Source organism: Mercenaria mercenaria, chromosome 17, assembly GCF_021730395.1.
Source record: "Mercenaria mercenaria strain notata chromosome 17, MADL_Memer_1, whole genome shotgun sequence".
Taxonomy (NCBI): domain Eukaryota; kingdom Metazoa; phylum Mollusca; class Bivalvia; order Venerida; family Veneridae; genus Mercenaria; species Mercenaria mercenaria.
Genome location: NC_069377.1, coordinates 13142677 through 13169310, shown reverse-complemented (window position 1 = coordinate 13169310; position 26634 = coordinate 13142677). Strand labels below are relative to the sequence as shown.

At 37.0% G+C, this 26634-nt stretch overlaps 1 protein-coding gene across 1 annotated transcript in view; it reads left to right on the top strand.

Moving 5' to 3' along the window:
• Positions 1 to 26634, top strand: part of LOC123535947 (cytoskeleton-associated protein 5-like) — a 56982-nt gene that overhangs the window by 11456 nt on the left and 18892 nt on the right. Inside the window, exons 10-28 of the mRNA XM_053528753.1 lie at positions 465 to 554; positions 2014 to 2178; positions 2864 to 2992; positions 3374 to 3511; positions 6342 to 6386; positions 8453 to 8548; positions 9215 to 9418; positions 11094 to 11279; positions 11624 to 11715; positions 12518 to 12538; positions 15164 to 15221; positions 16251 to 16376; positions 16815 to 16957; positions 18379 to 18553; positions 19132 to 19245; positions 20126 to 20254; positions 20735 to 20932; positions 24844 to 25086; positions 25961 to 26065. Of these exons, the coding sequence (XP_053384728.1) occupies positions 465 to 554; positions 2014 to 2178; positions 2864 to 2992; positions 3374 to 3511; positions 6342 to 6386; positions 8453 to 8548; positions 9215 to 9418; positions 11094 to 11279; positions 11624 to 11715; positions 12518 to 12538; positions 15164 to 15221; positions 16251 to 16376; positions 16815 to 16957; positions 18379 to 18553; positions 19132 to 19245; positions 20126 to 20254; positions 20735 to 20932; positions 24844 to 25086; positions 25961 to 26065 (2457 nt within the window). The remainder of the gene's footprint in view (positions 1 to 464; positions 555 to 2013; positions 2179 to 2863; positions 2993 to 3373; positions 3512 to 6341; positions 6387 to 8452; positions 8549 to 9214; positions 9419 to 11093; positions 11280 to 11623; positions 11716 to 12517; positions 12539 to 15163; positions 15222 to 16250; positions 16377 to 16814; positions 16958 to 18378; positions 18554 to 19131; positions 19246 to 20125; positions 20255 to 20734; positions 20933 to 24843; positions 25087 to 25960; positions 26066 to 26634) is intronic.

Below are 26634 nucleotides of genomic sequence, written 5' to 3'. Positions count from 1 at the left end.
GATTAGCTAACTGCAGATGTTTTTTCAGTGACGTCATAAAAATGTAGACGGGTTTTATATTTTAACACCCCAGGAAATGAATTTACACTTTAAAATGGTAACCAATGATCTCTCCCCGTCTGCAAGAAAGTCGCAATTCGAGGCTTTACGGCAAATAATAAAACAGCAAGTGATACTTAGCAACAGTCATGTAAGGAGTGCCAGCCGTCTACGAGAACTGACACTACAAATGCTAAAGTTCAGAAAAGGTACCCAAAGCATTTCCAAAATAAGTGGTTGTCGGAGTTTAACTTTAGTATGGAAATTTTTATTTTATAGTTTTCATACCCTCAAAAATTGAGATTTACCCCCAGTTTTTGTGTCCAGGGGGTAAGTTTACCCTTGAAAAAAATACTGAGTGGGAACACTGTATACTTCGCAAAAGAACCGCATGTAGTTTTTAACTTGTACAAAATATTTTGCAGTGTATACAGACATACCTGGACAAGTTCAAGGAGAAGAAGCCAATGGTTGTGACGGCACTAAGAGATGCTATAGATGCTGCTTGGCAATCAGTAAGTTAATACTGGATTTACTAATAAACTTTCAATAGTGTGTATGTTCCATAGTGGAATAGATGTTATAGCTTATCCTCAGTCAATACAGCAGGTGTAATATTCACCTCCCAAACATCCAGTCTAAGTCCAAAACTGCCAGAAATAGTACCAGTCCAATTACTTATAGTACTGTAAAAGCAGAAATTTTCGTGAGGGTGTAATTTTCGCTATATTCACAAATTAATCCTCCTTAGTATAATTCAAATTCAAGTAGGATATCATTTTTACAATTTCACGAATATTATACTTCGCGAACATACTTAAATTTCAAATTCGCAAAATTTGACCCGGTGAAAATATGTGCTTTTACAGTAATCACTGTGCCTCTTGACACTTGATAATTTTACAGATGACCTCTTCTACTTGGGATATATCTGGAAATAACTGACTGTTCAAGGAAAGTGATTTTATCTTCCAGAAATATAAAGATGAAAATGCCAAGTGTTGTCTGTTAAGGCTTTGGCCGCTTCTTTATTCAACTGTTAACCTTTAGCCTGCTGCCAGCAAGTGATTCTGCCTTTGCGCCCAGTGCAGACCAAGATCAGCCTGCACATCCCTGCAGGCTGATCATGGTCTGCACTGTTCGCTGTTCAGTCAGTTAATTTTCAGTAAACACCCCTTTAAATAATAAATGGTACTGCCTAAATTGAAAGATGGACCAGTCCATTTTAGAAATTTAGCAGGGTAAAGGTTAACTTGTCTACAGAGCACAGGAAAAACTGGAAAACCCTTTCTCTGAAACAAATGATATTCAGAATAATTTTAAGGCAACATGGCCTTCAGGGATGGGGCTGGATTTCCCTATATGGCTTTATGGACAGGTTTGAAAATTGTTCTCCTTTCAAACCACTGGCCTGATTTCACAGCAATGTTCCTCAAGTGACCCTCTGCCAAATTTGTTCATATCATATTGATTTGTTAGAAAAACATAGCTACATGTACCTTGGGAACATACAAAAAATGTTCTTTTTCATAAGTGGAATTGAAGATTTTTTTTTTAACATCTACTTAAGTTACATTGAATTTATTTAAACCGTTACTTTTATTGTCATATACCAGCACAGTTGAAGATTTTAACCTTTAGCCTGCTGTCGGCAAATGATTCTGTCTTTGCGACCAGAGCAGAACAAGATCAGCCTGCACATCCTTCCAGGCTGATCATGGTCTGCGCTGTTCGCTATTCAGTCAGTATACCAGTATTTGTAGTGAATACCCCTTTAAATAGTAAATGGCACTGCCCAAAGTGAACGACAGACCAGTCCATTTTAGAAATTTAGCAGGCAAAGGTTAAAAAAATCTTAACACTCACTTTAGCATCTTGAATTTCTTTGAAGCTTCATTCTTATTGTCATATACCAGTACCATTGAAACTCTGTAAATCTGAAGACTGTTAAAAACAGTAAGTATTTTCTAACAGATAAGCCTGGAGCCTATAACTGAAGACGTTTTGGCTGCTTTGGAGAACAAGAACCCGAATATCAAGGCGGAGACAGCATCTTTCCTTGCCAGATGTTTTGCTCGACTGACAATTTCAACACTACCTAAGAAACAGCTGAAGACCTTTTGTGCAAGTTTATTGAAGGTATAATAATTTTACCCCATGTATGGTGATGCTTCCTCTAAGCAATGTACTATGAAATTACCAATGTTGGTGTGGAAGGGCTTTGCTTGGATTTTTATGAATATGTAAATCCACAGAATGAAATTCCGACAAATCAACAAAATGTCCGTTCATTTTATTAGCTCGTGTTGAGTTTTGTAAAAAAAAGTCTATGAGGTATTGTCGTCACTTGATCGTTGACAGTTAAACGGTTTCTGGACGATATCTTGAGAACGCTTGGGCCTAGGGTCATGAAAATTGATATGGAGGTTGGTCATGACCAGCAGATGACCCCTATTGATTTTTTGGTCAGTATGTCACAGTGACCCGGAACAGTTAAACGGTTTTCAGACGATAACTTAAGAATGCTTGGGCCAAGGATCACAAAACTTAATAGGGAGGTTGGTCATGACCAGCAGATGACCCTTATTGATTTTGAGTTCAAAAGGTCAAAGGTCAGAGTGATGGGAACATTTAAACAGTTTCCGGACAACTTGAAAACGTTTGGGCCGAGGATCCTTTTATTCTTATCCTCATGAAGTAGTTGTTTGGTCAAAAGCATAAAATTTCGTGCCCATGAAATCCACTTATCAATAACCACACTGGAAAACTTTGAATCATTTCTGATGTGAACTATTTTTATCACATATTAAAACAACTTTTTCAGACTGTAAATGACACTGCACTCGAGGTGAGAGAAGCATCATTCATGGCCCTCGGTACAGCAATGAAGGTGGTTACAGAGAAAAACATCATGGCGTATATGGCTGATGTTGACAATCTTAAGATGCAAAAGGTTTGTAGTTCAATGAAGCAATGCCAGTATTAAACATGCTGTGAGACTATAAAAAAATGCCTGCCTAGAGTGATATTGAATTATTTCTGTATCTAGAATTGCTGAACTTTGAATTTAATATCTTAAGTGTTCTGAAAGTAAATGTAATTCTGCTCTTCTGATTCGCAGAATTTGGCAATTTCAGATTTTTTTGTCCGTTTGGATGTCTTCCTGAATTTGTGTTTTTTGTATCTCAAAAAGTATTTGACCTAGAGTCATCAAACATAGGATTGTTATTCAGCACATGAAATTATGCACTTGATGTTTAGTTTGACTTCCGCTCACCCATTTGCTTGCCATAAATTAGTTATTAATCATTTTCCAGTTTTATTCCTGTTTCAGATCAAGGAGTCTTGTGAGAAAGCAGTGTTATTGAATGCTAAAGGTGAGCCACGCTCAGGAGGTACTGCTAAAGCTGCTGCACCAAAGGCGGGGTCGGCGGAACCAAAACCTGTGACCAGACCTGGAGCCCCTCCACCAGTATGTATGATTTGTTAGAATCTGAAAGTATTAAGAGTAAATTTTATTTTAGGGACATTTATCGTTTAAAATTTATATATAAATGCACCTCGGTCTAAAAATTCTGCTTGCAAGTGAATCTGTCACACAAGAGAATGTAAAAATTCTGCTTGCAAGGGAATCTGTCACACAAGAGAATGTAAAAATTCTGCTTGCAAGGGAATCTGTCACACAAGAGAATGTAAAATTTCAGCTTGCAAGGGAATCTGTCACACAAGAGAATGTAAAATTTCAGCTTGCAAGGGAATATGTCACACAAGAGAATGTAAAATTTCAGCTTGCAAGGGAATCTGTCACACAAGAGAATGTAAAAATTCTGCTTGCAAGGGAATCTGTCACACAAAAGAATGGCACAGTATAGCATTACCTTTGTTAAATAATGTAAAATTGCAGTAACTGCGTTCATATTGTTTTTCAGTTGAACACTATCCTAATGTGTGATTAGGTACATGTACTCTTGTTCTGCAATTTAGCACATTTCAGAATTAAGTAGAGCACACTGCACTCATGGCTTTCTGTTACAAAAACAGTACAGGCCGAAATGGCATTTGAAGAAAATGTAACTTGCGGATTATCATTATGGGTCAACTACCTTAAGGTGGCCAAGTGGTATAAACTAAAACCAAAACTGAAGAAAAAGAGTCTCTAGCTCTATATAAGTTTTGTTACAGGTTATTATTATGTCTCCCCCAGGAGACATATTGTTTTTGCCCTGTCCGTCCTTCCGTCCGTCCGTCCGTACGTCACACTTCATTTCCGAGCAATAACTGGAGAACCATTTGACCTAGAACCTTCAAACTTCATAGGGTTGTAGGGCTGCTGGAGTAGACGACCCCTATTGTTTTTGGGGTCACTCCATCAAAGGTCAAGGTCACAGGGGCCGGAACATTGAAAACCATTTCCGATCAATAACTAGAGAACCACTTGACCCAGAATGTTGAAACTTGATAGGATGATTGGTCACGAAGAGTAGATGACCCCTATTGATTTTGGGGTCACTCCGTCAAAGGTCAAGGTCACATGGGCCTGAACATTGAAAACCATTTCCGATCAATAACTAGAGAACCACTTTACCCAGAATGTTGAAACTTCATAGGATGATTGGTCATGAAGAGTAGATGACCCCTATTGATTTTGGGGTCACTCCGTCAAAGGTCAAGGTCACATGGGCCTGAACATTGAAAACCATTTCCAATCAGTAACTAGAGAACCACCTGACCCAGAATGTTGAAACTTGATAGGATGATTGGTCATAAAGAGTAGATGACCCTTATTGATTATGGGATCACTCCATCAAAGGTAAAGGTCACAGGGGCCTGAACATTGAAAACCATTTCTGATCAATAACTAGAGAACCACTTGACCCAGAATGTTGAAACTTCATAGGATGATTGTACATGCAAAGTAGATGACCCCTATCAATTTTGGGGTCACTCCATTAAAGGTCAAGGTCACAGGGGCCCGAACATTGAAAACCATTTCCGGTCAGTTACTTGAGAACCACTTTACCCAGAATGTTGAAACTTCATAGGATGATTGGTCATAAAGAGAAGATGACCCCTAACGATTTTGGGGTCATTCTGTGAAAGGTCAAGGTCACAGGGGCCCGCACATTGAAAACCATTTCCGGTCAGTAACTTGAGAACCATTTGACCCAGAATGATGAAACTTCGTAGGATGATTGGTCATGCAGAGTAGATGAACCCTAACGATTTTAGGGTCACTCTGTGAAAGGTCAAGGCCACAGGGGCCTGAACATGGAAAACCATTTCCAATCAATAACTTGAGAACCTCTCGACCCAGAATGTTGAAACTTCATAGGATGATTGTTCATGCAGAGTAAATGACCCTTATTGTTTTTGGGGTCACTCCGTTAAAGGTCAAGGTCACAGGGGCTTGAACATTGATAACCAGTTCCGATCAATAACTTGAGAACCACTTGACCCAGAATGTTGAAACTTCATAGGATGATTGAACATGCAGAGTAGATGACCCCTATTGATCTTGGGGTCAGTCTATTAAAGGTCAAGGTCACAGTGGCCTGTTCATGTAAAATCATTTTTTGGAAATAACTTGAGAACCACTTGACCTACAATGTTGAAACTTAACAGGATGATTGGACATGCAGAGTACATGACCCCTATTTATTTTGAGGTCACTTGATCAAAGGTCAGGGTCACAGGAGCCTGAACAGTGACTTGAGAACCACTAGGACATGAGTGTTGAAATTTAGCGGGATGACTGGACATGCCAAGTAGATGATCCCTATTGCAGCCAACATTCAGTGTCTCTTTGACTTTCGCTCCTGACTTCTATTGACTTCTTGCCTATAGGACTTTGCATTGGGGGAGACATGCGCTTTTTTACAAAAGCATTTTCTAGTTTTTCCAACAGCTATTCATACTGGTGTAAACTTTCACAGAAGTATTCTGAATCACCAAAAGTAAAATACTAAATCATAATCAGCTTACTTTCATGTAACCTTCACCCTGCTTTATTTCAAAAATGGACTAGTCCACCTTTCAATTTGGGCAGTACCACTTGTTTATCAAAGGGGTGTTCACTCAATATTTACTGACTGAGTTGCGAACAGTGCAGACCATGATCAGCCTGCATGGAAGTGCAGGCTGATCTTGGTCTGCACTGGTCGCAAAAGCAGAATCACATGCCACCAGCACGATAAAGGTTAAAGCTGTGCTTTTGATGTTTGCATGCCAGAATAAATGTGTAACATGTGCATGTTTCACAGCAGTTTGTTGTATCATAATTTACACTTGACACTCGTTTTCAGAGCGGGGCTTCCAGACCCAAAACAGCTCCAGCAAAAACAGGAGGGGTAGGTTTATACAAATTTTGATTACTGTTTTATGGTATCTGCAATAGTTTCAAGATTCATTGAGCACATTGATTTATTACCATGTTTCAAAGCTGTATATGAACACAGTGTTTTTTATGCCCCCCCATGAGTGGTGGGGGCATATAGATTTGGTCTTGTATGTGCGTCCATGTGTCCGTGCGTCCGTCCGAAGTTCTTGATGCGCCTAGCTCAAAAAGTGTTTGATATAAATTGATGAAACCTTGCATGAGTCTTTATCATGATATGAACTTGCGCACCTCCTATTTTTCGTCTGGCTCCGCCCCCTATTTTCAGAGTTATGGCCCCTGAAATAGTCAGAAATGCACATTTTAACCTTGTGACACGCCTAGCTCAAAAAGTATTTGATGTAGATTCATGAAACCTTGCATGAGTCTTAATCATGATATGAACTTGCGCACCTCCTATTTTTCATCTGGGTCTGCCTCCTATTTTCAGAGTTATGGCCCCTGAAATAGTCAAAAATGCACATTTTCACCTTGTGACGCGCCTAACTCAAAATGTATAACATATAAATTGATTAAACCTTGCATGAGTCTTTATCATAATATGAATTTGCGCACCTCCTATTTTTCATCTGGGTCAACCCCCTATATCCAGAGTTATGGCCCCTGAAATAGTCAAAAATGCACATTTTCACCTTGTGACGCGCCTAACTCAAAAAGTATTACATATAAATTGATTAAACCTTGCATGAGTCTTTATCATGATATAAACTTGCGCACCTCCTATTTTTTGTCTGCCTCCGTCCCCTTTTTTCAGAGTTATGGCCCCTGAAATAGTCAAAAATGCACATTTTCACCTTGTGATGCACCTAGCTCAAAAAGGGTATGATATAAATGGATGAAAACTTGCATGAGTCTTTATCATGATATAAACTTGCACACCTCTTATTTATTGGCTGGCTCCTTTCCCTATTTTTAAAGTTATTTCCCCTGAAATAGTAAAAAAATGCACGTTTTCACCTAATTATGTGCCTAGCTGAAAAAGTATTTGATGTAAATTCATGAAACCTTGCTAGAGTCTTTATCATAATGTTACCTTGCACACTTGGCATTCTTCATGAGAATCTTAGCGCTTATTACAGAGTTATGACCCTTGAAATAGCCAAAACAGTGGATTTTTTGTTCGTGATGCTCATAGCTCAAAAAATATATGGCCTAGAATAATGAATCCTTTTCATAAAATGTTTGTTTAGGCTATACCCCATTAAGACTGGAAATATTTGAATTATTTCCCCTTATTTGTGACAAATGTACCAGTGGGGGGCACACCCTGTGTCCTACAGACACATTCTAGTTTTCATGCCAATCCCCCCCCCCCCTTTTCAAATTCCCAAAGTTAAAGAAAAAAATACTTCTTTTGCTTTTTCAACAAGGACTGGACCAATGAAACCTTAAACATTTGAAACACATAGCAGTATGCTAACTTACCGGTAATGCTTTTATGACTATTTTTTTCTTAAATGTAACATTTTATTAAAAAGCATTTTTTTAAACTTTTTTAATAATTCCCAGTTTAGACGTTTTACAACACATCCCATTTGTAAAGGCCCCCGGCCCCTTTCCCAAATCAACGGAAATGCAGGCGTCCGATAGCTTCTGCTAAAAGCCCGTATCCGGAACAGGGTAGACGGGATGACTATAGCCACGACACGACAGATACGCCAATTCATTTAAATGGGATTATCACATATTAAAAAATGTCGTAATCCTTAATATACTGTGAAACTGTCTTTCACAGGCAGTTAATTTTGTGGTTTTGTCATAAAATGCTGTATTGTGGGAACTTGAATCTATAGATTTTAAATTTTTCATATAAAACAAGTGTGAATTTCATTTGTTCATCCGGGTTTAATTTCTTGGAGTAATGCAACCATGAAACTCCCCACCGTAACATCATATAGAATACGGAGAATTTCATGGTACAAAGTTCAAGTAAAAAATATTTACAGGTTTCTGCTCATAGTGAAGGTAAATTTCCATTTTAAAATGTCAGCATTGACACATTTTTTGCCATAATTTCAGCCTCCAAAGTCAAAGTCTGGGGGACCACCAAGAAAAAAAGAAGGTGCTAAGAAAGCTTCAACTCCAGCGGAAGAAAAGACAGAAAAAGTTTTATCTGTAAGTTTCAACATTTAGTGTGTAACTGTAATTTTATTTTTGTATCTCATAATCTGTAAGCAGTCGTGGATAAATGAAGAAGATTTAGTATAATTGGCATTGTGGTGATGACAGTTTGTCTTTATTGTGGTAGCCAGCCTGTCTGTACTTTCAGTACTTTGATTTTATTTCATGGAACTTGAATGTAATGGAGGCAGAAAGGCAACAGATTTTTTTAATCTTTTTTTTATTTGAAATCTTTTTCATTTGTTACCATTAGTTTTACTTATGGTGAAACTTAGTAGTTTAAACTCTGCTGCCAACACCCTGTTGTTTGAAGGACTTACTTTTGCTATATCCATTAAATGTTTTATCTTCTCAGAAATTAATCATTTATTTAATGTCTGTCTTCTCAGAAATTAATACTTGGAAAAAGTGCTGTTATGAATAGTCAGATATGGTTAACAAGTCGTCAATATATATTGCAAATATTCTACAACACAAACAAACCCTTATTTCAAATGTAGTAAACTTTTAGCCTCGCAGAAATCTCTGATTTTACAGTAATCTTTTAACATTGTTATCTGATATGTTACTCTCATTCCTGTTTCATAGTTAGGGGAATCGCACGGTTTCTCTGATGTTTGTGTTTTTATTGCTTATTGTGATTACACTTATGACGCACAGGATGACGCAGTGATTGAAAAAGCTACAGACTTTCTTGGTGCAGAAATGTTGACGCAGTTGGAAAATTCCAATTGGAAGGAGAGGTTGGCAGGAATGGAGAATTTGACAACAATGTTACGTAGAATGAGCAAAGACATGATCCCGTGTCAAGTTTGTGTGAGAACCATTGCAAAGAAACCTGGCTTTAAAGATAATAATTTTCAGGTACATGCAGTTTATGTAAATTTTTACTCTTACTTTTGTACTGACCATTTAGACTTAAAATTACACATATGAGTAGTCCGCCCGCTTAGCTCAGTAGGTAGAGCGTTGGTGTACGGATCGCGGGGTCGTGAGTTCGATCCTCGGGCGGGGCATATGTTCTCCGTGATGATTTGATAAACGACATTGTGTCTGAAGTCATTAGTCCTCCACCTCTGATTCATGTGGGGAAGTTGGCAGTTACTTGGGGAGAACAGGTTTGTACTGGTACAGAATCCAGGAACACTGGTAAGGTTAACTGCCCGCTGTTACATGACTGAAATACTGTTAAAAAATGGTGTTAAACCCAAAACAAACAAACAAAACAAACAAGCACATATGAGTAACCAAATGTAAGATTAAGGCTATTGCATACTCTAGTATGATGATTTGGAGAGTATGTGTGAAAGGGAATGAGTATTGGTTATAAAAGTTCCTTTGCAAGGATCTTTTAATTTCGGAGCAGTGGCCCTACTTGGTGTTGTCATAGAAGACAGTGGCAGAATCAGATTTTTGCAGAAATATTTATGTCAGGTGAAATTCAGTTATTGCTCTTGTTAATTGAATGAAATGGAGGTAATTGCCCGAAGGTGCAAATCGACCCCGCCCCAGGGGTTACTTGATTGTACATAGGGAAATCTTCATAAATTTGCTAAAAATAAACCAGAAGGCCTAGATCTTAGATATTTGATATGTAACATTGCCTAATAGACTTCTACAAACTTTGTTCAAATCATGACCCCCAGGGTAAAATTGACCCCGCCCCAGCGGTAAGTTAATTGTACATCAGAAAATCTTCAAAAAATTTCTAAAAATAAACCAGAAGGCCTAGATCTTAGATATTTGACATGTAGAGGACCTCTACAAAATTTGTTCAAATCATGACCCCCGGCGTCAAATTGGCCCAGGGGTTACTTGATTGTACATAGGAAAATCTTCCAAAAAATGTCTAGAAATAAACTAGAAGGCCTAGAGCTTAGATATTTGGTGTGTAGCATTGCCTAGTGGATCTCTACCAAGTTTGTTCAATCAAATCATGACCCCAGGGTCAAGCTTAAATGCAAATCTTCATAGCAACCATTTAACCAGGTGAGCGATATAGGGCCATCATGGCCCTCTTGTCCTAAGTATTGATGTTTGAAGACACAAACTGCTGCAACATTCAGGAGAAAACAAGTTATAAAAACCTATTTTCTGGATTGAACTGTCTTCTTAGGATATCTTTGACAACCCTGAAGCTGATGTAGACCAAAAGTCAAAGCACTATAATGAAATTATATATCTACAACAATCTGACTAATATACGAATATGTTCAGGGCCCGCCCACTTAGCTCAATAGGGAGAGCACGGATCTCGGAGTCGTGAGTTCGAGCCCTGGGTGAGGTGTATGTTCTCCGTGACGATTTGATAAAAGACATTGTGTCTGAAATCATTCGTCCTCCACCTCTGATTCATGTGGGGAAGTTGGCAGTTACTTGCGGAGAACAGGTCTGTACTGGTACAGAATCCAGGAACACTGGTTAGGTTAACTGCCCGCCGTTACATAGCTGAAATACTGTTGAAAAACAGCGTTAAACCCGAAACAAACAAACAAAACGAATATGTTCAATAAAAGTTTAAATATATTTTCTGTACCAGGTTCTGAAGTTACGAGTTGAACTGGTGTCACATCTTGCACTGAATGCAGAGTTTACGAAAGTTTCAGCAGAATTCTGTCTGCCTGACCTTGTAGAGAAGGTCGGAGATGTGAAAAATGGGGCAGCTGTACAGGAAGCTTTCAGTTGTATAGCAGAGGCAACCTCGCTAGACTTCGTGGCAGGAGAGGTATGTTTATGTTTTGCAGGTTTTTTTTCCCCACAAAATGCAGAAGGGACCTGCACCTGTTATTTGGGAAGAAGATAGCTTGTTATTGGGGGCAAATGAAAATCCTGATATAAAGTAAATTTTGGGGAATAATTGAATGATTTTAATGATATATTCAGTGGGGAAAGTGCCTAGAAAAAACAGCTTGTTGTTGTAGAACAAAAGAAATTTAGGATTCCTTATTGCTGTTAACTTCTGTGTTCCAGAGGGATTTTCAGTTCTAATGCAGTAGTTAAAAATACATTTCGGACTTTCATGAAATTATAACATTTTAATCAAAGTTTATTTTGTTACAATCTTAACAGGTAATGAGGATGGCTTTTGCCCAAAAAAATCCCAAGAATCAGTCAGAGGCACTCAACTGGCTTACAAAAGCTGTAACACAATTTGGACTGAAGTAAGTATTGTTAGACTTACAAGAGTAGTACTGTAGAAAAAAGAGATAGCAGTAGTTCACCTTGTAAGGTCACATTCATACTTTTGAGTATTTGAGCCACACCATGAGAAAACCAACATAGTGGGTTTGCGACCAGCATGGATCCAGACCAGCCTGCACATCCGCGCAGTCTTGTCAGGATCCATGCTGTTCGCTTTTAAAGTCTATTGGAATTGGAGAAACTGTTAGCGAACAGCATGGATCCTGACCAGACTGTGCGGATGCGCAGGCTGGTCTGGATCCATGCTGGTCGCAAACCCACTATGTTGGTTTTCCCACGGCGTGGCTCATTTAATGTTTGTGCTATATTCCAAATTTACGTTTCTTGTTCTGATATATAAAATCATACCTTGTTCAGATTTGCCTGGCAAGAAAAAAAAAACTTTGCTACATTATGCATTTTCTATAACGTGTTCCGTTTCCGCTGTTGGAAATTACTACTTCATGCCGATTTGTGTGATTTTAATCAAATGTTTGTTTAAATGTTTGTTCTCACTGTATCTATTCATTAACTTCACTGTTTTGTGGTATTCAGTTGACTCAAATTTATGTGAGTTTACAGATACTTTTAATAATTATACATCGTAACATGCTGGAGAATACTTAAACATGCTGGATATATTCAGAATTTTTTTTATGGCACTCTATGTTCGTTCTTTTGATAATTGTTAACATGCATTAAAAAAAGTAATTTGTTAGTGATGTTTTAGCTAAAAAATTGATGTTTGGTAAGAGTTTCTATTCAGTTCTAATCAAATTTCAGTACTTCACCAAAAATACAGCGGTAACTATGACACATGTATTTGTGAAATGAATAATCATAAAATAGACACACAGATTATTGTATATTGTCATTTCATCAGTTTTGCTTTTAACCGTTACCCTGCTAAATTTCTATAATGAACTTGTTCGTCTTCCAATTTGGACAGTACCATTAACTGTTAAAAGGGGTGCTTACCAAAAAGATACTGACTGAATGGCGAACAATTGCAGACCATGATCAGCCTGCACAGATGTGCATGCTGATCTTGGTCTGCACTGGTCACAAAGGCAGAATCACTTGCCACCAGCAGGCTAAGGGTTAAAGAAATTTATCGGCAGATTTTTTTCTTGTGTGTTTTGGTGCAGTGATTTTCAGTTGTATGCAGTAAAAAAATCTTTCCTTAAACATTGAGGTTCAACTAGCAGAACAAGTAAAAAAATTGTCAAAACCTAGTTTCTTGTAATATGTGACATTGGCTGTGCAGCCAAAAAATTGGTTAGCATACTTGGTCATACCTAGGACATGTGAAGGCTTTCTCATAAAGGACATACAAACTTATTTTAAAGTGGCTGAAAATTTCAATTTGCTTTGAAGCCAGACAAGTAAAAGTTTTTACATGCTTTTAATGTTAAAAAAAATACATGTGCATTAGGTGATTGACAGACATCATGCTGTGTTTGTTTTTATAAAACATTGAATAGTGAATAGATAAAAGGAAAATTGTGCATATGCAAAAAAAGAAACAGTGGCAGTTGTGTATACTTCACTTTGGTCACACTAGCAATAAAAGGCCCATACATTTTAACTGATGACTGAAATATTTTTTTGTCAATCAATTACAGAAAGGGATAAAAAAAAATAAAGTGCATGTCTTGTCTGATTAGTCATAATATTATTGAAAGCACTTTATGTTACAGTATTTTAATACAAAAACCTCAGTAATAAGGATTATTGTATTCATTTAATGATGCATTAACTGCAAAGACACATTATGAACACAAGATTGTTCTAAAAACATCTGGCAATCAAAGTCATTTTGTTTCTAGTTTTGTGGGGATGATTGTTGGGAGTTCTATAAAAAAGAATTGGGAAGTATGATTTTTGTTTGATCAGTTTTAGTAGTAGAAAATGTTCCCAGTGATGATTTTTATATAATGAGGAGTGAAAAATTAAACTCTTTATTTTATTTTGAAAGTGTTATAACAATGAATTGGGCATTACCAATTCCAGTTTGAAAACTGATGTATTAATGTCAACGTAACTTATACACATAATATAATTAATGATTGTATTATCTATGTTAATATAGTATGATATCTATATAACTTACCTGTTTGTTAGTTTTTCACAGGAAATAATTGTTTTCTTTTGGTATATCTGCCAGTTAAAAGTATATTAAAAACTTGATTTTGGATACTCTGGCCAATACTGTTGACTTTGAATAACTTGCCCCTTGCCAGTGTAGGTTCGAAACCTCACTTCGGAATGAAGAATTTTTGGTGTGAAGAAGCAATCCAGCGGTCCTACAAAAGGTTGATGGTTCCGTCCACACGAAAAAAATGATTGATAAAATTTTTTTTTAAGTTTTAAAGTTCACCTTATTGAGAGAAAAAAAATTGCAAGACTACTATTGTAGGAGTTCTGATTATCATAGTCATTTTGACATGATTGTTTTGCTGTGTTGGATATAAATTTGCTGTTTTTTGTAGTGGCTCTGTAGTGTCTACTGTCTTTCTTTATCTTGCAAGAGTTTTTTATCTTCTTTATAGAATACTGTAAAATGATTTAATTTCTTTGAAATTCTGTTGTTTTGGACAAAATGGCTGTTTTTTTTGGGGACATAAATTCATGGATATCAATAAAATGAATGGCATTTTTTGTTGGTTCATTTGGATTTAATTTTGTTGGTTGACTCAACAACAAAATCCATGAAAAAATTGTCCCCAACATATTTATGATTTAACAGTTTTTTTTTTATCTCTGTAGACAGGAAAACTAGTGGAGTGTAGGCTTTTTCATGTTTTTTATACATACTTGAACAATATGTAACAAATTGTTTAACCTTTACCATGCTAAATTTCTAAAATAAACTGGTCTATCATTCAGTTTGGGCAGTACTGTTTACTATTCCAAGAGATGTGTACTGAAAATTTGCTAACTGAATTGTGAACAGTGCAGACCAAGATGAGACTGCACGGATGTTCAAGCTGATCTCGGTCTGCACTGGTCACAAAGGCAGACTCACTTGCTGCCAGCAGGCTAAAGGTTAAACCTTGTGCTTGATATACAAAAGTAACTGTTGGTACTATTTTGATGTACCAGTTACCAAAGTTTAGGTGAACTAAATATTTTAATGTATAAGTGTGCCAGATTATGGTTGCTCTGTTCAACTGTTCATAGCAAAAATAGTATATTAATTTTTCAAATTCATGGGAGGTCCTGGCAATGTACTTATAGTAGTAGTGCAAAGCACTTTCCCGTTTTCTCCGAATTCTGAAATAAGGTTTGTAATGAAGGAACTTACAAGCAACAAATATTTTTTGCAGAGTCTTATGCAAATGCTGTTGCAGATCTTAGCAGATTTTTTATAGAAATATTGTTGAAATGAAGCTGGTGATTTACACATGTCTGCATTTTATGTTTCAGGGTTCAAGTAAAGCCACATATAGAAAACATCAAAAAAGCTTTTGCACACACAAATCCAGTAAGTTCACTGTATAATTGTTATAGTTAGTGCTGTGTTAATTTTAAAGTAATGGGCCTTTAAGGGCAGTCAGCAGATTACATATTCTCCATTTGCAATTTCGGCATTTTTTGTATTTTTTTTACAGGCTATATTAACATCTAAAAAAATTTATGTGCCTTATGAGAATACGAAATCACACGGAAATTGCTGAATGTCATTAAGGGTCAATTACCTTAATGTAACTATTTGAGCCGCACCATGAGAAAACCAACATAGTGGGTTTGCGACCAGCATGGATGCAGACCAGCCTGCGCGGTCAGGATCCATGCTGTTCGCTTTCAAAGCCTATTGCAATTAGAGAAACTGTTAGCGAACTGTGCTGGTCGCAAACCCTCTATGTTGGTTTTCTCATGGCGTGGCTCATTTTAAAAGCTTGCTTAATGCCTCAGTGTTACATTTGAATAACCTTAAAGAGGAATGTGACGTAAGTTTCATTGACAGTGTCATTACCAGATTCTGTCTTATACAGAACAAATTAGGGAATTTGATTCTTGTAGCTGTTTTCAGTATTTTGTCATGGCCCAAGTCATATGAAAATGTTGGGCATAACATTGTGAAATTTTCTAATTTACATGGCAATAACAATAAATTAAGGTATTGTATCAAAAGTGTGTTACTTTAGTGTAATGTATATTATTATCAAATCTATATTTATAGTCCTTTCCATTGATCTCGATGTAGTCACATGATCAATGATGAAAAGTGGTATTGACTCTTAGGGCGGAGCCAGAAACATGTATTGACCGCCAGCTGTGACGTCATCACGGTTTGACGTCAAAACAATGCGACGTTTTACTCAATTTACCACGAAAAATGACCAAAGGCTGCAGATATTGGTATTTAATGTTTATACTTACGAGTAGGCTGGATTTAATAATAAAACAATTGTTGCCTTTTCAGTTTGGCTGATATGTGGATTTATCGACCTGGTAAATCCACATATCGACCTCACCAAAAGGCAATAATTGTATATTATTTGGATTTCAGGCAGTGAGGACGGCTGCTATAAGTCTGTGTGCCATATTGTATCAGTATATGGGTCAGCAGTTACGTATGTTCTTTGAAGATGAAAAGGCAGCTTTGCTACAACAAATAGATGCAGAGTTTGAAAAGGTTTGTCTTAAACTTTTGTTGACAGATGTATCAAATCCAGTTTTGGGTTAATGCTGCAGATTATTTTTCAACCCAGCCTGGTAATTGCCTTCAGTTTTAATTAAAGGTTTAATAGGAAAATTCGAAAAATGTCGGAGGTAACTGAGAATTGGAATGTAGAATTATTTATATTTGAGGAAGGTTTCCAGTTTGCTTGCAGAAAGTCAACTGTTGTACCTTGTGCCTGCCTGTGCCTGATGTATGGCTGAGTAATCACCTAAGATAATCAAACTGGAAAGTTGCTCTGTTACCAAAATCATGGTGTAACATGAAATCCATGAAAACAAACACCCATTATATGTTAGGTGATAAATTTTATATGTATGTAAAAGCTTGTACACTACCACAGGACTGAATTTGACTTTACTGTGTGATGATTATATGCTCCCATTGTTTTAGGTGAAAGGTCAGAAACCCCCAGCTCCTGTAAGGGGCCTCAAGCCAACAGATACTGGTGATGATGATGATGATGATGACGATGAGAAGGGTGGTGATGATGGTGATGATAATGCCGCTGATCTTGTTCCAAGAAATGATATAGGGTAGGAATTGTTTTTCCCCTTTTTTTCTGAAGTTAACTTGAATTGTGATTGAGTAGAAGTACCCAAATTAATTTTAAGCCTGCTTTTCAGTGGTTGTAAAAATGCCTTGAAAAAATTAGCGTTGTATGTAAATATTGGCCTCTGTTACATATTGAATAGAATTCTGGTTGACTCGTTTCGTTATTTGCACAGCCTCAGATTCTTGTATATTGGAGATTAGTCTCCGTTCCAGATAGGTCATTTTGTGAAAATCTTGAGAGTAATTTCATTTGATGTGTGCTCTTAAGTTGAAAAGGACATCTTTACATATAAATGAAGTAGTATGGTTAAATATCCAGACACAAAAATTGTGAAATCACGGAATCTTAAACTAAATGACAGTGCATATATTCTTTGACAGACACAAAAATGGTGTCAGACTTCTCTTCAATAATACTCTACCAAGAAGAGCTCAGAAAATTCGTATATTATTTGAAGGAACCTACCAGAAATTAGCTTATATCAAGGCAGTAAAACTTTCATTACAGCTCCCTATCAGACCTTATATGACTGCTTAACCTTACCCGTGCTAAATTTCTAAAATGGACTAGTCATCACTCAATTTGGCAATACCATTTTTATTTGAAGGGTGTTTACTGAAAATATTGAACTGAATATGTGAACAGTGCAGACCATGATCAGACTGCATGGTGCAGCTGATCTTGGTAGCAATGCAAAGCAAATCACTTGCTGGCAGCAGTCTAAAGGTTAATTATTATCAGATTTCACTGCTTAGTTGATGGCCCAAGAACAATCTTGGACTAAATTTATAAGCCTGACTGCACCAATCAGAAAGTTGTCGTGGTAAACAAAAGTAAAATGCTCACCATTTATAATAAAAATTAAAAAAAAAAAAAAAAAGGTTTTATAATTGAACTTTTAATGGTATTTATCTTAAGTTTATGTGGAAATGTAAAATAAAAACAAAAATGTCCAGAAAATGTCAATTCACTACTTAGCATGTTCTTAAGTTGCCATTTAGGATTCAACCGAACTCTAACTGATGTGGATGAAAATATAAAAGTTTAGCTGTATTTATTAATAAAAAATGAAGGTAACCATTCAGATGATTTTGTTAATGAACCTTTTCCCATCGGGAGATCTTACAGTTCAAAGCTAATGAAACAAAACATGAAAAAATAGCAAAAAAGTGAAGGATTTATATACAAATAAAAGGTAAAAAGGTATTTTTTTTACTATACGTACAAATTCAATTTATGGCAAGGACATTCCTATATTTTTGTTGATATTTTGTAAAAAAGAACTGCTCTATTTTCAGTTTTAAAATTCCTTATATTTTCATGAAAATATGATGATTTACAGCCTCTAAATAACACCCCAATAATGGAAAGCTTGATATTAAATTTCATCAAATTATACAGGGACAGATTTTCACAAGAGCTGATTGAATCCCTAGCAGATAAGAATTGGAAGGTGCGAGGAGAGGGCCTGCAGAAAATCATCTCCATCCTGAACGAGGCAAAGTTTATAACTGGAAGTCTAGGCCCACTGCCTGAAGCAGTCAAAGCCAGACTGGGTGACAACAACAAAATTTTGGTAAAATTATTTGCTAAACTCATTTCAGATTGTTGAAAAACTAAATTTCATTGTCGTAGTTTGCATAGCTAGCTCTTAGTCCATAGGGGTGTCATTAGACAGGAGAGAGCAGTTTTAGACAAAATGGAAGTTAACTACTCGTATTAAGTGAGCTTTTTCTGTACTTCATATTTGGAATCCAAGAGAGTATCTAATTGCCCAGACATAGATTAAAACATTGGTGAAATTAGTGTTTGAAGCACCAAAACCTATACTGAGCTTGGAGAAATTTTCGTTTTATTTTAAGAAAATATGATATTTTGTAAAATGCAGTTTTGTATACATGTACATTAACCTTTAGCCTGCTGCCGGCAAGTGATTCTGCCTTTGCGACCAGTGCAGACCAAGATCAGCCTGCACATCCGTGCAGTCTGATCATGGTCTGCACTGTTTGCTATTCAGTCAGTAAATTTTCAGTAAACACCCCTTCTAATAATAAATGGTATTGCCCAAATTGAATGATGGACCAGTCCATTATAGAAATTTAGCAGGGTAAAGGTTTAAGCACATGAAAAAATAGTTTTACATTTTCACTTTAGGTGACAACCACCATTGGGATTTGTGTGACCTTAGCAACCAATATGGGACGTCACTGTAAGCAGCATATAAAAGTAATTGGTCCTGCACTCATTGGTTGCTTAGGAGATAGCAAGGTATGTCAAAAACCAAGTAATTATATAAACTTCAATATGCATTTTATTCGAAGAATCGAGAAAATTTGAAGTAAGAATGCTTTGTAACTTGGTTCACTTCCTGGTAACATCGTACAACTAAGACATGAAAAGAGGTACCAGTAACTGTTTTGCACGGGGCTCAGCATTAAAAAGTAAACTTGCTTCTCTTTCATGCTCATGGTGGTATTAAAGGAATTAGGTAACGAGAGTGATCAATATAAGTTGCAGAATTTGTATCACTGATAACGTAAAGGAACTTATCAGCTTTTTACATTGGACCACTTGTATAAAGCGACTTTTCTATTAAAAGACTGCCTAAAAACCTGCCCAAACGTTTTTACTAAACAAGATGATCCAGTAAAATATGCTAATACTAATTAATAAAAAAAACAAAAACATTTACAGTTTAGCGTGCATGGTAAATCTGCAGTTCAGTATATTACTTGTCATTCTGAAATTTATTAAAATCTGTATTAAGCGACTATCCCATTAAGAGACTACATTTTGGCGTTTCATTTTAGTATAAAATATGGTTCAATGTTGGTATGATTTGAAACCTGACAAGCTACAGACTTTATTATTATGAAGAAATAATATGATAATTGAGCAGTGCCATAAGAAAACCAACATAGTGCATTTGCGACCAGCATGGATCCAGACCAGCCTGCGCATCTGCGCAGTCTGGTCAGGATCCATGCTGTTCGCTAATGGTTTCTCTAATTACAATAGGTTTTCAAAGAGAACAGCATGGATCCTGACCAGACTGCGCAGATGCGCAGGCTGGTCTGGATCCATGCTGGTCGCAAATGCACTATGTTGGTTTTTTCATGTTGCGGCTCATATGTGTTGTATATTTTAGCCTGCCCTGAGAGCAGCTGCTGTGGGAGCTTTGAATGCGTGGGTGGATCAGACAACACTGACACCTCTGGTCGAGTGTGAGGCATTCAGTGATGCTCTTAAGCTGGAAAACCCTAACCTTAGACAGGAGGTATCAATTTTAATAGATTATGAAATTATGTCTTTCCTTAATGGGTACATTTTAGTCTACATTTTAAAAAATACTAGATTTCATTAAATTTTATCAAGGTGGTCTTAAATATATCTTTTCATCACATTGTCACTTTTCTTCGATAGGTAAAGAGCCTAGTGAAACTAAAAAAAAATTATGAACTATACAGTAAGATTCATTTCTAATATTTCTGGTCTGAAAAGTTTTGTTTATATGCTTGTGGTAGCCTGTTAAAACTGCAAAAGTTAGGAGAAAGGGTTATGACTTAATCTGTAGTCCTGAGAGAATGTGTACCAAAACTGTTTATATTGGGATTTGTCATAAAATTACTACATCAAAATTAATGTCTTTTACATCTTTTGTTTGTTCAAAATATAATTTGAATTTTGAATATTAACAAAAATTATGTTTCTTTACAGTACTGAATATTTTTAAAAATACCTTATTATCTTACTTCAGCTGTTTGGCTGGTTGACAGAGAGGCTACCAAATCACAAACAGTTACCAAAAGATGAGATGAAGTTGTGTATACCCCATCTGCTGTCATGTTTGGAAGACAGAAACCCTGAAGTAAGAAAGAAGGCTGGGGAATCGCTTGTACCGTTCATGATTCATGTTGGATATGATTCCGTCTTCAAGGCCACTAGCAAGCTTAAGGTGAGTTGCATGATGGGTTATTGTTTAGAGCATATACAGCGGTCCAGTGGTGAGACTTTTGGATACAAAATCAGCGGTCATGAGTTAAGTTCCACTGGCCCCTCTCAATCTACTAGGAAGAGTCTTCATTTACACCTGCCACACAAAAGAACCAGGAAAGCTCCTGGTATTGGAATGTCTTCTGTATTTTGTGCTGCATTTTGTAGGGCGTTTTAACCATTTTGGAGGCCAAAATTTGACCGTATTCCACTCCAAAAAGTACGATTCTCCAACATAAGTAAAGTACTGGTATGCCATTTAAAACACAGGACAGTATGTTTTAAGTCATTGACTTCTGGAGTGCAACGTGTTGCGATTTATGAAAATGCTATTTTTATTATGACACAATTTTTTCCCTATTTAAATTGTTACAACATGGTTTTCCCTTTTCTAATGGACCCTGCCACCCTTCCCCAAAAAAATAAAAAAATTAAACTACTGTCATCCAACAAAAATCACTTGCATTCTGAGGTAATAGCCCATTTTGGAAACCATTGGCAACTAGTGATGAACTTATATATGCACACAAGTAGAGTCAGTTTGAGGTATAACCATGAATTAGAAAACTTCATCACACCAAGAGGTTAAATTGAACATACTGAAAAGTTGAAAAATCAGAAGATAGGACAGCAGTTTTGATAACAGCAGTTAACTTGTACCTATCAAATGGTTTTGAATTTCATACAGAAATAGTGCAAATGATTTGACCAGACATCACATCTTAAGATAGTAGGAGTTGCCTCAAATACATGCTCTACTTATGTGCGTGATGAAAATTTGGGCAAATAGAAATGGGTGACTTATAACAAACGAAAAAACTACCGGATGACATTGAATTTACTGACATAGTGAGCCTTTTTTTCCGTTGAAAACTTCATGGAACCATGTTGCGGGATACCATCGGTAGCCATGTCCCCATTAAATTTAAAGCAGTGTACAGCGTATTTTAAAGCCTTAAGGATGTACGAGCGTTTTTTTTTTCAGGATATCTGCCATTTTGAAAAATGTTTCTTCGAATATTGCTTTCTAACAAAAGTTTTGCCAAAAATTAATACTAAATAATTAAAATATGGCTAATAATGTACCATTTAACCAAATAGATTCTGCTTTTTTGTGAAAAAAAAATTTTCACCCTTATTTTGGCTGGCATTTGCCTAAAATTGACGTAAGTTTTACAACAGGGTAGGGGTAGGTAATTTCAAATATCTATGGAAGTAGATCAGGTTTGGTTTGGATATTTTCCTGTCTGATACATATAATGATAAGCTATAATTGAAGTAAACCTTTTCAAGATAGCACTTTATTTTATCCAGAAAATATAAATTAAAACAAAAAGAACAAAAAATATCAAAAATCACCAGTTTTTGACAGTTTTTATGCCCCCAAAGGGAGGCATATAGTTTTTGAACCGTCTGTCAGTCTGTCGGTCTGTCCGCAATTTTGGTGTCCGGTCCATATCTTTGTCATCCATGGATGGATTTTCAAATAACTTGGCATGAATGTGTACCACAGTAAGACGACGTGTTGCGCGCAAGACCCAGGTCCGTAACTCAAAGGTCAAGGTCACACTTAGACGTTAAAGGTCATTTTTCATGATAGTGCATTCGTGTCCGGTCCATATCTTTGTCATCCATGGATGGATTTTCAAATAACTTGGCATGAATGTGTACCACAGTAAGACGACGTGTCGCGCGCAAGACCCAGGTCCGTAGCTCAAAGGTCAAGGTCACACTTAGACGTTAAAGGTCATTTTTCATGATAGTGCATTCGTGTCCGGTCCATATCTTTGTCATCCATGGATGGATTTTCAAATAACAAGGTCACACTTAGACGTTAAAGGTCATTTTTCATGATAGTGCATTGATGGGCATGTGTCCAGTCCATATCTTTGTCATTCATGCATGGATTTTAAAATTATTATGTCTCCCACCACAAAGTGGTGTGGGAGACATATTGATTTACTCCAGTCTGTCTGTCTGTGTGTGTGTCTGTCACAAAGCTTGTCCGCACTCTAAGTCGAACATTTCTTATCCGATTTTCACCAAACTTGAACAAAATGTGTTTGACCATAAGACCTCGGCCAAGTTTGATAACTAGCCAAATCGGTTCAGGCGTCTTGGAGTTATGGCCCATGAATTACCAAAAATCGGTCTTTTTACTCTTGTCCGCACTCTAATTTGAATATTTCTCATCCAATCTTCACCAAACTTGAACAAAATGTGTTTGACCATGAGACCTCGGCCAAGTTCGATAACTAGCCAAATCGGTCCAGGCATTTTGGAGTTACGGCCCTTGAATTATCGAAAAATTGGCCTTTTTACTCATGTCCGCACTCTTAATCAAACATTTCTCATCCGATCTTCACCAAACTTGAACAAAATGTGTTTGACCATGAGACCTCGGCCAAGTTCGATAACTAGCCAAATCGGTGCAGGCATTTTGGAGTTACGGCCCTTGAATTATCGAAAAATTGGCCTTTTTACTCTTGTCCGCACTCTAAGTCGAACATTTCTCATCCGATCTTCAACAAACTTAAACAAAATGTGTTTGACCATGAGACCTCGGCCAGGTTCGATAACTAGCCAAATCGGTCCAGGCATTTTAGAGTTACGGCCCTTGAATTATCGAAAAATTGGCCTTTTTACTCATGTCCGCACTCTTAATCAAACATTTCTCATCCGATCTTCACCAAACTTGAACAAAATGTGTTTGACCATGAGACCTCGGCCAAGTTCGATAACTAGCCAAATCGGTTCAGGCATTTTAGAGTTACGGCCCTTGAATTATCGAAAAATCCGTCTTTTTACTCATGTCCGCACTCTTAATCAAACATTTCTCATCCGATCTTCACCAAACTTGAACAAAATGTGTTTGGCCATAAGATCTTACCCAAGTTCGATAACTAGCCAAATCCGCCCAAGCACTTTTGATTTATGGCCCTTGAATTACTGATTGGATCCACTCATCCAGACCATCTAATTGGATCCACTCGTCTAAAACATCTAGAGAAACTAACATTTTTCATAGGGGCAGTTGTGGGAGACATGCGCTTTTCTCAAAAGCATCTCTAGTTGGGCATGAATGTGTACCACAGTAAGACGACGTGTCGCGCGCAAGACCCAGGTCCGTAGGTCAAAGGTCCTAAACTCTAACATCGGCCATAACTATTCATTCAAAGTGCCATCGGGGGCATGTGTCATTCTATGGAGACAGCTGTTGTTTTCTTAATAAATCACTTAGACGCACGGTGACCCCAATTTTTTTTTCTTTCCGTTTTGAAGCATTTTTGTGTGTCATTAAAGCTGCAAAATATTTTTAAAATCTTACTGTCAGAATTTTTTTTGTAGATCTAAATACATTTTTTCCATTGAAAATAAAGTGGGTTGGGTAATTATGTCAACATGTAAAAATGAAAGAGATTTGTTAGTGACATTTATGCTTATATAATACTGACATCACCTTGTATTCATATTAACCTGTAAGACATGAAATCCCTATAACATTAAATGGGATATTATATGTTTTATAAAGTACCATCATTTTTTCAATTTTACAGAATTTCAGAAATGCTTAAACAGTGGGTGAAGAAAATGCCCTATAAAATTAAAACGAGTTTGGTGACCTGTGTTTTTTCTTCTCTTGTTTGTCTTGGAAACTAATGTTCTTCAAGCTCACAGAGTATGAAAACATTCTTAATGCTAGAAAAAATTCGCTCTTACATCCTTAAACGTCTCTTTCATGTATTGAATATTCTTGGAACAGAACATGTAAGTACATGCAATCCAGGAACATGATTAAATTATCTGGATATGTTGTATTACCTAAGTACCATAGAAAAACAGTATTATACCGAGTACATTTCGTTTTTGTAGCCAGCATCAAAAGACCAGATAATGCAAATTATTGAGAAGGCTCGAGAAAATCTACCTGCGAAACAACCTAAAAAGAAACCTGCCACAGCTCCAGCTGCATCAAAGGCCGCAGCCCCTGCCGTCTCAAATGACTACGATGAAGAGGATGCCCCTCCTCCACGGAAGAAGGAGAAATCGCCCACAGCAGAACCGCCAGAAACAAAGGGTCCAGCTAAAGGGCCAGGAAAGACAAAAGCAAAAGCTGTAAGATTTTGTATTAGGAATCAGCACATTTTAGGCAACTTTGTCAATCAAAACTTGAAAATTGTTGTTTGTCCTAATCCTTAACATGTTTGAAGAGAAAATTAAAAGTTTCTGAACTGTATAAAATTTAACTGCAAGAAAGGTTTTGATAATGGGTAATTATTTGCTGTAAGAATTATGTATAAGCACTACGCCTCACTCGGGGTGTTGAATTCTTCATGTGAGGAAACCATCCAGCTAGCTTACGGAAGGTCGGTGGTTCTACCCAGATGCCCGCTCGTGATGAAATAATGCACGAAAGGGCATCTGGGGTCTTCCTCCACCATCAAAGCTAGAAAGTCGCCATATGACCTATAATTGTGTCGGTGCGATGTTAAACCCAACAAAAACAAAAAAACAAGCAGCACTTCTGGAAAAACTTGACATACTGTGAAAACATAGATATTGGTTGGGGACTGATTTTCATTGATTTCATAGCTGAGTCAATCCACGAAATTTAATCCGAATGATCTAGTGAGTTTCTTATCATTGTATTTTCAAAAGTTTAAATATCCACGAATTCATATCCCCATGGAAAAGCCTTTTTAGCTGAAACCATGGAATTTCGTGCGCACAATACAAAATGTTTTCACAGTATGTTTCTGTTACAGAGGATCTTGCTTCAGTACGAAAGAAAATCCCTGTCTTTATAGGGAGATTTTTTATACTCAGAGATGTCATCAAAAGAGGTTATCATACTATTCTACGTAACAAAGAGAACGTAAAACATCAAAACTTCATCCAATGGTAATTGAATAGCAAAAATAGTGTAATGTAGTAATACCTCATTGACTTCTGAATGAAATATCATTAAAATGAACTTTTTTTGCTCCAGGCATCAGCACCTAGTAAAAGAAAGAAGGTCGAAGAAGACACAGGTCCACCTATAAGTATAAATGAACCAAAAGAAAAACGATTTAAAGAGGAGAGAAATATGAAGGTCAGTTTACCGCAGTATACTATTCTTTTGACTTGCCAGGGCACAAGTTGCTATTATGATCATTCACCATGTGCCATCTGGCTCTGAAAGTCATTCACTATCCACCATCCGGCCTTGAAAGTTCTTTGCTATCCACCATCTGGCCTTGAAAGTCCTTCGCTATCCACCATCTGGTCTTGAAAGTCCTTCGCTATCCACCATCTGGCCTTGAACATCATTCACCATCCACCATCTGGCCTTGAATATCATCCACCATCTGACCTTGAAAGTCCTTCACCATCCACCATCTGGCCTTGAAAGTCATACGCTATCCACCATCTGGCCTTGAAAGTCCTTCACTATCCACCATCTGGCCTTGAAAGTCCTTCACTATCCACCATCTGGCCTTGAAAGTCCTTCACTATCCACCATCTGGCCTTGAATATCATTCACCATCCACCATCTGGCCTTGAAAGTCCTTCACCATCCACCATCTGGCCTTGAATATCATTCACTATCCACCATTTGGCATTGAAAGTCCTTCACTATCCACCATCTGGCCTTGAATATCTTTACCATCCACAGTTTGG